The sequence below is a fragment of the Coturnix japonica genome, chromosome 1 (assembly GCF_054131305.1).
Source record: "Coturnix japonica strain WE chromosome 1, WE-NBRP24, whole genome shotgun sequence".
Classification (NCBI taxonomy): domain Eukaryota; kingdom Metazoa; phylum Chordata; class Aves; order Galliformes; family Phasianidae; genus Coturnix; species Coturnix japonica.
This window is the reverse complement of record NC_140663.1, coordinates 57,134,398-57,147,843: the sequence shown is the minus strand read 5'-3', so window position 1 is coordinate 57,147,843 and position 13,446 is coordinate 57,134,398. Positions and strand designations below refer to the sequence as shown.

The 13,446-nt window shown below is 37.6% G+C and overlaps 1 protein-coding gene across 3 annotated transcripts in view; it reads left to right on the top strand.

The window, feature by feature from the left end:
• Nucleotides 1-13,446, top strand: part of DGKI (diacylglycerol kinase iota) — a 215,363-nt gene that overhangs the window by 78,239 nt on the left and 123,678 nt on the right. For all 3 annotated transcript variants that reach the window (XM_015866633.3, XM_032445594.2, XM_085521361.1), the window contains exons 2-4: nucleotides 1,163-1,271; nucleotides 9,389-9,484; nucleotides 12,591-12,665. In XM_015866633.3, the coding sequence (XP_015722119.3) occupies nucleotides 1,163-1,271; nucleotides 9,389-9,484; nucleotides 12,591-12,665 (280 nt within the window). The remainder of the gene's footprint in view (nucleotides 1-1,162; nucleotides 1,272-9,388; nucleotides 9,485-12,590; nucleotides 12,666-13,446) is intronic.

The following is a 13,446-nucleotide window of genomic DNA, read 5'->3' as shown; positions in this document are numbered from 1 at the left end:
CACCGTGTTTTTTCGGGGCAATGAAATGATTTATTTAGCATATGGCTGACCTGGATTGTCATTACTGGCTCAATTGACCTTTATTGCCATGAGACAGTGGTAAGACTGGAAGATGCTATAAATAGCTGTTGCACTGTGAGAGTGACATCACAAAAATGTACTTTACAGACTGTCATTTCACTACGTGGGAATTGAGTGCATTGGGCAATACAAAAGGAGTACATCTCTCCTTGATGTATTTTTGTTGTTAGTCTTTTTGTTTTTTTTTCTTGTTTGGAATTATTGCAGCTGAAGCTATAAGATTGTTTTGACCACTGTCATCTGGTGCAAAAATAGATGGTGCAATAGTACTATGAAATTTTATGAAGCCTACCATCTAAGAGAAACTGAGCTTCGTATCACCACTGTCTTGTGCTTCCATCTAATGACTTGCTATTCAAGGCTGATATCGTAATACTGAATGCAGCTGGGGAAACAGTTTGGTGGAAATGAACTTAGTCCTTGTGGAACTCTAGTCTAGTGATGCTGGTCAGCATCTGTGGGCAATCTTTACACATATCTGTGTAAAGAATGACTTTGGACCAAAAAAATAGTATTTAAATATAAGGGGAAAGCAGCTGCAATACCTTGAGGGCATGCTGATATTGACAAAAAGGATGTGTCCCAGTGTCATATTTTATGTAGTTTGATGCTGAATGGAAGACTTCTCCCAGCCTGCAAAGTAAAATCCACCCCACTCCCCCTCCTTTTTTTTGGTATAAACTCATATTTCATTCCTCTAGTAAAAGCTATTTGGAACTACATGTTAATTCATTCAGCAGGATCTGCTGGTATGTAAAGAATATGTGTAATAATTGAAGATTTCACTGAAACTGGCAAACAGATCCATATGCAGCCCACTGTGTTAGATGTTTCAGCTTAGCGTCACTTGAGTAACTGATCTTCATTAAGCAGTAATTTTCAGTGATCACATTACTTTATTTTTTTTTCCCCTAAACTGTTTTAGCAGGAGATGGCACTCAGGCACCTTTTAACCCAAACTGAAATTAGATGCTATTCTGCCTCTTCTGACTTCTGGAAAAGGGTGGGGTGGATGATAATATTGGATAATTATATTGAATATACCCTCAATTTATCTATTTTTTGTCTTTTCAATTTGCAGGAAAGCAATCTCCAGGTCAGGCCTCCAGCACTTGGCTCCTGTGCATTCCCTCAACATTGCAGTCTCCAATGGACCTGTGAAGGAACCAAGGGCAGCCTTAGAGTGGACTGTAGGTGTTTGTTTCTATGGCAATGTATCTCTGGCTAGTGCTCCCTCCAACCTTAAAACATTAGACGTAGCACTGCTGTCAGTATTAGTGCTGGTCATTAGCAATTCGCTTCCATTATGAAATCAAGCAGAAGGCAGAGACATGATAATGAGCAATGACTTGAGCAGCACTGGACAGAGCTGTTTAGACTTTCCAGTCTTGGGAACTGTCTGGCTACATTTGCTCACTGGCTTCTTGACAAGGACTGCTATCCATTGGTGATTCAATGCTAGTGTAGCAGGATTTTGTAGTTTTGATTTATGCACCAAAATTTAAGGCTGAGCATTCATGATGGGTTGGCTGGATCTGTAGGAGCAGCAGTAGATTGGTCACAATGCTTTGCAAGCATGGCAGAACTTCTGGGTCTAAGCTGGGCTGGAGACACAAAGCATCTGTTTCTTTCCCTACTTCTGTTTCTGGACCAGTTCAGAAGGGGCCGGTTATGCACTGTCTGCACCACCTAATGTAGTTATGTGTTAGTGCATGTCAAGAAATTGATGCTTAAGCCAGCAGGTGGGGAAAAAAAAGTCCCATTTAAAGCAAAGTATGCAGTGGATTTTACATTGTGCTCTCAGTAAGGAGCTGGCATTCAGCCAGTAGCTACCCATCTGTCCTTTGGATAAAGACAATTTCTGTTTTGATGAGTATGGCTTATAGTTCATCTCAGATAGCTTTTATACCAAGATTGAATGGCTTTCTAGATGTTGTACAGCTGTAACATTCAAAGTTTAATGGGATAAAATTTTACAGGCTGCATTGCAAGAAGCTAGTTTGGATTCAGTCTGATTTTACAGTATAGTAAAGAAGAGTGTGTTAGAATGAGTTTGAAAGCATGCATAGAGGAGCTTGAGTTGAGAATATCTTGATCTTTAGGTGCAGGAAACTTGGGTCCCGATTCAGCAAGGCATTAAAACACATGCCTGCTTTCATTGATCTGGGAGAAAGGGAAGGATGTGAGTGGAAGACATCAGAGGTTGAAGGAGCCAGGACTGGCCAGCTGTAGTAACTGATGAATGCAGGGGGGAACAGGATTTCTGCAGGTTAGAGATTAAGCACAAGTAAAAGAGATAGTAGAGAAGGGGTCTGGAGGTGTGAAGAAGATAAAATGGATCGAAGTTTATAATGGGTAGTGAATGTCAATTTAAAAAATTAACTGGTAAGTTTTAAAAACTGATATTTGTTTTCAGGTGTATATTTGGTAGAATGAGTGTTTTCTTACATTAAGATGTATTAGAGCCAGAAAGGAGGTCTTTGTAGGGAGTCACTGGAAGGTAGATTTAATCAGAACATGTTGCATCTCCATCTGTGTAATCCTTCAGTATTTCCAAGATGGTTCTCCAAGGACCCATAATGAGAGACCTTTCCAAAGTCTGATGAAATTTCCAAATTTCCAATGAACAGAAGCTGTCAGTTGAACTTACAGTAGGAAATGCAGAAGAAATCTGTCCTTGTTGCCTTCACAGTAGTAACTGGAAAGAATTTCCTGGCTATATTCTCCATTTTTGGTAACTCTTTGCAGATGATTCTTCATAATCAGATGGCCTTGTGAACAGGACACTGATTCAGGGAATGAGATTTCTGTTTCTTGCCCTGTCACTGACCTTGTGAGTGAGCCCAGATTAATTGTTTTGCCTTTCAGTACACCAGCCTATTTAGCTGTGGAATGGAGGTGATAATTCTGAAGTTTTTAAGACTCTTTACATAAGAAAATACATATTTTAGTGTTGTGATTACTGTCTGTCATCCCTGATGCTTATTTTCTCTTACTTGCAAATAGTCAATTTCATCATATTTTCTACATCTAATTCAAGTTAGCTTGTAGCTAATTTAGTAATATTTATTCACAGCAGAATCATACTCAATATATTTGTTTTGAAAATACTTGAGACTGATCTGTTCTTTAAGTACAGTTAAAGCACAACTGAGTTATCTGGATGCAAGCTGAGTGTTCTTCAAGGGAGAAATGTTGTAATTTTGGACAAAAAATTATACATATAAAAACCCATTAAACTTTTAGGTCTTAAGAAATAAAACAAACAAACATCAAAGCTTTGTGATAGTAGAAGTTCAAAATTGTAGTATTAGTAATACGTGATCACAACTTATAAAATAAATTGGTTGTAAGTGTCTATTACAGAGAGAGTGGTGAGGTGCTGGAACAGGCGGCCCAGGGAGGTTGTGGATGCTACATCCCTGGAGGTGTTCAAGGTTGGATGAGGCCCTGGGCAACCTGGTCTAGTACCAGATCTGGAGGTTGGTGACCCTGCCTGTGGCAGGGAGGCTGGAAATTGATCATCCTTGGGGTTCCTTCCAAACCAAGCCATTCTGTGATTCTATTCGGTTGCATGGGACATTTTAACACAAAAACCTTTGTTCTTTCTACTAAATAGTAGAGATCTCTTGGGATCTGTGACTTTGGGATCACAGAGACATAGCGCAATAACACATGCAGATGGAGTGTCACAGTGCATAGATGAAGACTTTTTAGGTAAGGTGAGGCTAGGATATTGAGAAGGGGAAGTTTTCCTTCAGTGTAAGAGCAGCAAGCATGCTTGAAAATCTGCTGTGGGATGGATGATAAGACTGTAAAGAGCTTGTGGGTCAGGATTAGAGGGCAAACCAACACGGGTGATGTTGTTGTTGCCCGCTACAGTTGTTATGTTTAGGAAGTAGATGATGAGATCTATGTTTGACCTCATGTTTGAAGGCCAGGGTCCTCATGTGCAACTTAAACCAGTTTGATGTTTACAGGAAGAACAGCAGGGCATAAGAAATCCAGGAGGTTTCTGTGATACGCTGATGATAACTTTGCGATGCAAGTGATTGAGGAACTTGATGAAAGAAGGTGCTGTTCTGGACCTTGTATTACAAACAAGAACGAACTTGTAGGAACTGTGAAAATCATTGGCAGCCTTGCCTACAGTGACCATGAGATGGTGAAGTTCAGGATCCTGAGAAGAGGAAACAAAGCAAACGGCAGGATGAGAGTCCTGTACTTCAGTGAAACAGACTTTGGTTTGTTCAAGAATCTGTTTGAGAAAAAAAAAATGTATATGACTGAACAGAAGCTCCATGCATACTTCTAAAACTTCTGAAATTTTGTGTGTGGATGACTTCTGAAACACTGTGTTCAGGCTCTGTAATTCTACATTGCCACTATTTCTTTTTAATGAATGCTGGGGAACTAATGATCTTTCCAGAGAGAACTAAAGAGAAAAAAGAGGGCTGTCATATTCCAAAATGGTGTCCATTTGTATGTTTTCAGAGGTATAGAGGTTTCAGTGATATTACAGAAAGTGCTCTTCCTAAAATATTTTTTTTTCAATTGTTCTCAAAAGGACTGAAACTAAGCTGTTGTCAGCCAAAGAAATGTTTCACGACAGTGTAGGGAATCATCATCTCAGTTGGTAGCATCTAGATGTTGCTTATCCATGAAGACAAATGTTGTTCTGTTTCTGCGTACAGATGATTTTTTAGATGACAGTAACAACAATCTCCAAAGCTTAGCAGAGAATATAGGGATGGGCAGTGGATGAAGGGATGTGGGAAAGCCTGGTGGGAGTGTGGAAATGAGAATAGCAGAAAATAACTAGAGAATGTAACAAACCTAGGTCTAAAAGTTGAACATCTCTCTCTCTCTTTTGAAAAAAAAACAAAACTAATTATGCAGTATTGTGTTTCTGTGATTTTATTTATTTTTTTGGCCTTGTGTTCATTACACTCACGATAATTAAAGAAAAGGTGATTTTTGTGTGAAGAATTTTCTCAAAATGTGCACATTTTGTAGTTAAATTCACGTATTTATGCAGTAAAATCAATGTTTAGGATATTATTTATAACATGAACATTACAGACTCTGGAATTTTAGAGTTCAGGGTAAAATATAAGCAAAACATAATAGACAGGCTTTCAGGGAAAAGTCAACCAAACAAACTTCTTTCTGCTCAGTAGTGATCTTGAAAAAGAGGAGGCTAAAGCTAATCATTTTTGCTTACAAATATGTTTAATTAAATTTGTGTTGATGAACACTAATTATATATTAATCATAACTTTATCACCCAAATGTGTACTTGTAAGAAGACTCATCTCTCTCACTGTGGTATTAACAAAGGGAAAAAAGCCTTCCTAATAGTTCAGTTTAGAAATCTAATGTTTTGGTTTTTTTTTTTTGCAAAATGCTAGTCATAACGGGAGCAGATAAGAGCTCTACTCCTCCTATTACAAGTGGTGTTACAGATCTTTAAAACTGAGCATTTGGGAGAACTGGCTTATTTGTTTGGCTGAATGTCCATGGCTTCTTAACATGGTAAACTGAATTACTTTCTGTGCGTTGCCTTTAAACTGTAGTGACTACAGCTTGAAGAATAGCAAGATGTGGAGTTACCTGAAAAATGGTCTGTTATCTAACCATGCTTGGGCACCTAAAAGATGAAATCCAGTTGATTTAGTAAAATGTGCACAGAAAGTTATGATCAGGCATGTGTGCATGTGTAGTTTCATTGTTCCCAAACTCCCAGTTTGTTATTTCCTATTTCTCTTTCACTTTGGCATGGGGGGAGGAAAGGGGGATTGTGTGTTCTTTGCTTCATATTTAAGGAATATATGTGATACAGAAGTTATTTTTGTCTGTTAGTATGGTGGTAACAGATCAGGAGTAATTATCTGGAAGACCATACTGACTGTATCTGCCAGGAGATCACTGCTGCTCCACTTCGAGGAGCAAGGCTCTTTCTTGTCACAGGGCATTGAGTGCTCACTTGCAAGGGCTGGAAAGTTAGGCAAGAATTCATAGTTCCCTGTTCTCCAGACTGAAAAATATTAGGCCGTGGTCACTCCTCTTTTATCCAAGACAATGGGCAGTACTCTACACAGTGAGTCAAAACAAAGCACATCACCTAAGAGCATGCTTTGGTGTATCAGCTGAGCTCTTCTAATAGTGAACTGGTACCAAACACACTGACCCTATGTTACCCATCTTTTACCCATCACTCCTTGTTTTAGATCCAGCCTTTGTGTGCTCTGTGCTGATGGGGTAAGACATTTTGTCTGAATGGTTTGGTAAAAAAAAAAATATCAGTGGTGGTTTTTTGTTGTTGTTTGTTTTTCCAGCAGTTGAACTCATTTTTGTATCAGTATTTCACAGCCACCAGATCTGGCATGGGGGAAGCAGCATGAGTGTGAGACTGGAGTTTGAGAGGTCGGGGACAGAAAGAGGGTGGCTGCCCCTTTAGCTGTCATTTGCTTCTAAACCTGCCATAATGGCATCAAGAACAAAATGTGCTAAGCTTGCGTATTATTTATGAGAAGGTTCTTGAACTCGAATCTGTTGTGGAAAAGTCTCTGTCAGAATCTGCAAGTGCTGATGTAGACTTTAATGTGTTTGAGTTCTGTTTTAAACAAGAGCTCATATTAGAGGTAGTCCCAGTGACCCCTGTCAGCTGTGTGTTGGCAGGTGGAATACCATTTTGTCCAGCACTTTGTGGAGTACTGCCTGTAATTTTTTTTGACTGGAAATACTGATTTGCTGAAGTCAAACTGCTCCATATAAATGTGTTGAATGTTGTCATATCCTCCTATTATAAGTCAATGAAAAATTGAACTTGAAAAAGGTCAAAGCATTTTCCTTTGACTATGCTGTTTTGATTTTCATTAGCAGTAACAAAATGTCTGATCATACAAATGACACTGCCCTGTAAAATTCAAAACAGTGGAGCTCAAATAATTCCTTCTGATACTGTTGGGACAAAGTAATTGACAGCCAAAGCTTTTGGGGGTAGGGTGTTACTCTGTGGGGAATCTCTTTGCTGTAATTCAGGATGAAAGAAGATTTTTGAAATGCCATTTTGCTGGAATTGAGATGGTAAATTTCCTCACAGTGTTGTGAAATTGCTTGTGGCACTGGATATCTGGAGTTCTGCTACTTCTACTAGGTCAGGTTATTTACATTTTTATTATCTAGTCTTGCCTGAACTCCCTCATAGTATGAACTAAAGAGGTCATCCCTGTAGACTACTTATTTTATTTATACTGTGTTGGAAAATGAGGCATGAATCTATCATAGAACATGGAGCAGTGGAGAACAAACTCTATCAGTCTAAACTGGGTTATGGAAATAGACCACTTTATCTGTAGAATTCCTAGATGGTAAGTTATATGTGTGTGGATTGAAGGGGTATTTAATCTATTTTTTTTTGATGGAATTTTAAAGTCCCAGGAGCTGTATGCTTTCTTAGCTTCCCAAGTTAAACTATCCAAACCTTTTATAATCTGTAAAATTTAGTGCTGGGTTATAATGTAAATTTGTGTTATTTCTTCAGCAGAGAATGTGCTCAGGTCAAACACCGGATTCATATCCTTTTGCTTTGGTCCTCTTGTTTTGTCTGGCTCTGTAAACTAGACAGGAATTTAGTATTTTGGGCAATACTGTGGGCATAGTAATTTTATTAGCATAATGTGACTAGGCTTCCACTAAGTGCTGCAAGAGTGATAAATTTCTTGCCAAAGAAACGTGCTTTAATATAAGAATAAACTTGAAAAGAAAGAATTTCCAGTTGCAGAAACTGGTCATCTGGGTAAGGATTTAAGCCTTAGTGAGTTCAAGTCTGCAGAAGCTATTTTGCATTATGAAAGCACTGAGAAGCCTCAGCTTTAAACTGTCGTGCACTGAACTGTGTAGTTCAAGAATATCTGTCCTACATAGTCTTCAGTTTAGGCAGATGAAAGGGTAAGAAGTATTAAAGGTATAGAACAGTGTCGAACTATACGAAGATAGTGCAATGGCATTACATGCTTTGTGCTAATCCAGCCCTTTGTGTTGAGAGGTAATACTGAATATCATATTAATGGCAAGATTTCTGATGAAGTTAGGCCAGTGGACAAGCAGACTCCCACCATAAAAAAATGCATATTGTTATTCTCCTTATGGTTTATTTGAAGTGATCACATTAGCTGTGTTAGGCAGCATTGCAGATTTGACAGTGTGGCTTCTGTGAACGTGCTTGTTCTCCAGAAGACAAAGGATTTTTCCACTTCTGATTCTTTGTGTTACTTAAGAGATCCACATGGCAAGAGAAACTTTCTCATTTCATCACTTTGAAACCGTCAGTAGAATTTTGAATAAATTATTTTAACTAAAATGGCTATTTCAGAGCATCCTGCTGTCGGACGCCATCTGTTTGGTAAGCGTCATCATTTGTGACTTCTGCAGTGTGGGAACCAAATGTCAGAGACTGTCAAAGTGTTTTCCATCATGGTTTAATTCTGGCTGAGCAGAAACCCTGCTTATTCACTTTGTTCAAATAACGTACAGTAAACGTGGTCTTTTCAGTTGAGCCAGCATTACAGTAGAGTGAAACCTATAGTCATTTTACAACCAGATTTCCTCAGGCCAAGAATTGGTAAAGAACTGGGGGATGTATTTGGTTAAACAAGAAGAGTGTTGAAATAAAATCAGATATCACCCTACTAATTGTTATTGTCAGTATGCTTGGTAGATTTTGAAAATATTGCTTTTTGGAACATGTATTCAGGTATCAACTTAAAGTCTAGTCTCATCTGGATGTTGTTTTGTGGATGTTTTCTTAAGTATACAGTATAGTGTAGTGTACATAGTATATAGTATAATATATAAGCATATAGTGCTGATCCAGCCATTTAAAATATTATTCTTTGTCTAAAATCTCCTGTTATCTTAAAGACATGTTATTATGCACTTTTGGTCACAGGTACCAAATTGTGGGGCTTTTGCAATCGAAATTTAAGTAGTTATGGTTTTGTTTCATCTCTTGATTTTTTTTCTTTCTTTACAATTCTATATATATTTCATGTTTGCATGTTTATGAAATTTTGCATTAAACTAAGCATTATGGGAAGAGCATGGGCAAAGTTTTTCTTATATGTGCAGTCATATAAATCCTTGCATCAGCATCCTATAAACAAGTGTGATCAGCTAACTTGATAATATGTGGCTATGTGTATTTATTCTTTATTTTTTAAGTTTATGATGAAAATCGAATGTAACTTCTTTTTCTGTCTGTTCTCTCTGAATTTTACAAGTTAGTTTCACAATCTTTTCTTAGGAAAACGCTGTTAATGGAGAGCATCTGTGGTTGGAGACAAATGTTTCTGGGGACCTCTGTTACCTGGGGGAGGAAAGCTGCCAAGTGAAATTCTCAGTGAGTTATTTTCAGATTCCCTTCTATGTTTCTGTTATAATGAGCCTGACTTCAGTTTGTTACACTGCTCAGAAGCCTGGCAATTTGAATTGCTTACTGCTGTTGTTGTGTGAGTGTTCTGACAAAAGGGACAAAAGATTGTGGGCTAAATGTCTTGGGAAAACATACAAACAACAACAACAAAAAAAAACCTCAAACAATTTTGAATGACCCAGATTATTTGCATAATGAGGTTAGGCTTAATGAATAGTTTTGATTAATATGGGAAGGAAAGAATTAAGTTACTGAGATATTTCAGAAATATTCGAACTAGCCTATTTTGTTTATATGGAGATGACTCTGAAAGTAATGCCTCCTATTCGTTTCCATGGAAACTACAACAGGTATGAAAAGCACAATGACACTATTTGATAGAGCAAACCCTCATCTACAAAACAGTATTTTTCAACACAGATACCACCATTAGCTTGCGTGTTCTCAGCAGTGAACGAGAGCCTGCATACCTACTGTGCAAGGCTGTCCCAAATGTGACTTGTGCTTCATGTCACTGTCACCACTCCTGAAATGCAGCACCCACCACTTCATTGTGCTCACATCCACTGTTTGGTCTCCATAAATATTTAGCAAGCCTCAATGAATGTCAATGGGTGCCATTTTTTTCCTCGTGGAGGAATTCAGTGACACGCCTTTGCTTCATATCAGATGCCATTTTGTAACACCCCCCTCTGCTGCCTTCTGTTACACAGCAACAACATGTAACAGAACATTTGCAGGAAAGTTTGTTCTCTACCACCAAACTACCGCCATCCACCTCTGATGTCACAGATCAACATCATAAAAAGGAGGCATTACTTTTGGAGCATCCCTCGTATATACACATATATCACTTGCTGGGTTGTCAGGGTAAGGCTCAGATCATTCTTTTGTTCTTTTGTGCAGAGTAAGTGAAAAAAAAAAAAAAAAAGGTCTTCCCTGGTTAAGATGAGAAACTTTATTAGAGAGTGGGGATCCTGTGTTCAGACTGTTGCTTTGATTCAATGCCCAGATGAACATCCTGACTCTTGGGCTGCAAAATGTTAAGAAAGTCCTTCTGTAGTGCCTTAGAGTCTGCTTCTGTGATTTTTGCTTTGCTTACTACCAACTCCCACCCCCTAAAAATGCAGCGTATCAAGTAATTTGATTCAAATCGAGGTATTTTAATACTTTGAATATTAGTGGCACTTTGATCCAAATCTATAGTGCTTTATGTAGCTCCAATTTAGTAATTATTTACTATGGCTTCTCAAGTAAATAAGTTTCTTTATAATGTGCTACAGAAAGGCCAAAACTGGAAAGGACGTGTCTGCTTAGGAAGACTATGAAGGAAAGCCCTACTTGTAAGACGTTAGTGACTGTGGGGCAATATTCAAGACAAGTGTAATGCATTTGCCCTACAGTTGTATTGGTTTTGAGGCAATGGGCTTTGGAAAAATCAGGAGACAGGATTTGTGGCTGAGTAGACCTTTGGTCTGGCCCAATATGACTCTTAAGTTTTTAATAGAGTGACTAAACATTTCCTCATGATTTAGCTCATTGAAAATGGCATGGAAAATTAATAATATGTTGCATAAGACTGCAAGGAACACCTTTAGAAGGTGGAAACAATGTCTGTAATAGCTGGTGAATTATACCCATTGATTCACATTTTTATTTGGGATGGTGTTGGTGCACATTTTATGTGATAGCAGAAATTTCAGCCAATGGGCCTTGAGATACTGAGTCATATTAAGCAGAGTTCATAGTTGCTCAGTTTTTAATTGCCTTTTTTTAGCTTGAGGTGATTGCTCTTGTAACATGTTACAGTATAAAGAGCTTTTGTTACCTTAAGAGCTCCAGATGGAAATGAAAATGTAGTTAACATTAGTTGTGGTCAGCTTTTTGAAAGGTCATATTAAAGTAATGCATTTCCAGTTTGAATTTTTGAAGACCATTACATCTTTCATGCCTGTCATGGTCTCCCTTTGACTTTACCTCTTTTACATTTAGACTGTATAAGATCAAATGTTTGCAATGGAGAAGTGGCAAAAATCAGCTAAGTTGCAATTGCAAAGACTTTATATTCTTTGGAATATGGAGCTGTAATATCTTAATAAATCAAAGAAAGTAGAAGTAATGGAGAAGATTGATTTTTAATTAATTAATTTTTAATAATAATAATAATAATTATTATTATTACTATTCTCTCTCACTCAAAAATAAAACAAAAAACGTGCCTGTAACTTATTACAGCGCCACCAGGAATGCATTCAAATTAAGATATTCAAAATTAGCTGCTTGTAAGGCATTATCTCTATTTGATTTTTGCAATTTTTCAGCTAAATAATTGATTTCTTTAAATCACCTTGGGCTTTGTGATGAATATGGAAACAGGAAAGCTAACAAATTAGAAAACAAATGAAATCCCAGAGAGTTTCACAGTGTCATGGTTCTTGCAGTGAAACAAGAGGACCAAACTCCACATACACACAAACACACAGTGAGGGAGTCTTTTTGTAGTTATGAGACTCAGTAAAACCATAATGACTACAGCATTAGCCTAAATGGTGTTCTTTGCTGCTCCTTCTCGAGTTCATTTTCAACATATTGTAAATTCTAATGAAATAGGTTGAGAATTTTGCTCTTGCTGTACATTTCACAGTATTCAGTGAGAAAGTTATCCATCTCTGCTAAGGGACATAGTTTTTTTCTTCTGCAAGAATGATTGGGCCCATCAAAATCAATACTGTACAATGAGCATGAAATGATATACTCTTGATTGGACTGAGTCCTCTGATTTGCATGTGTAGTTTTTCTCTTATAGAGCAATGATCTGTACTGTAACCTCCTTATCTGTTAATGGAGGCTCTTACTGCCAGTTCACAAGTTGGAGTACCACAGATTTCTGTCTTTCACAAAGTCCAGTGTTTAGTAGGAAGACCTTTAGACCCATTTTTTTTCAGTACACAAGACAGTTGAGAAAACCAAGAGGAAAATTACATCTTCAGTAAAGAGAGAAATATCTCCTGTTTCACAGCAAACGTTCTTCCAGTGTACCTCCATCCACATACTTCTCCCTTTCGTCTTGCAGAAATCTGCTCTGCGGAGGAAGTGTGCTGCCTGCAAGATTGTGGTCCATAATGCCTGCATGGAGCAGTTAGAGAAGGTAAGATATTGCCATCTTCTGGAGACTGATGGGCACAACATTGATATATTTAATTTTCAAGCTGAGCTTTCAGTCTGAAAAATACCATATGCCAAATGAGGTTTTCATGGCTGTTTTGACAATATATTTGTTAAAATGTTGTCTTAAATTTTCAGCTTATGTGTTAAAATAGATTTCTTGAAACTCTGTGAACCATTAGAAGAAACAAACAAACAAACAACAAAACACCATGAAATGCTTTCACAATTTTAATGATTTAAAAATATTTTCCCTTTGCTTCTAGACTGGAAATCGAAACTAGAAAATGCAGTATTCTGTCATGCACAAAATTGGACTTTCAAAATTCCTCAGCTAAGCCCAGAATAATTCATCCTATGACAGCTATATGTATTATGATCAAAGCAGCATAAAATGCTACTGTGAATATTTTCCACTGTATTTACTAGACAATTTTATTTTCTCCTCAAAACCTCAGAAACAAAGTTACTTTTTTGAAATAGAAAGCATCAGACTTTTCCTTTGTGGTGCCATTGTTTCTATGAGCATCTGTCCTGTTACTTCAAAGAGACCTCTTTGCCTCCAAGTGCCTACAGAATACTGAACACAGAGTTCAGTTGTCCCATCAGTGATCCTTATTCATTGCACCTAACTAACTGGTAATGTAAAAGTGATTCTCCACCTCTGCTTTTTCATTCTTGGTGGGATATGTGTAAAGAAACAAGTGGGAATATCTCTACTGATTTCATTAGAGCTTCATTTTCACTCCTATATGTTTTGCAAT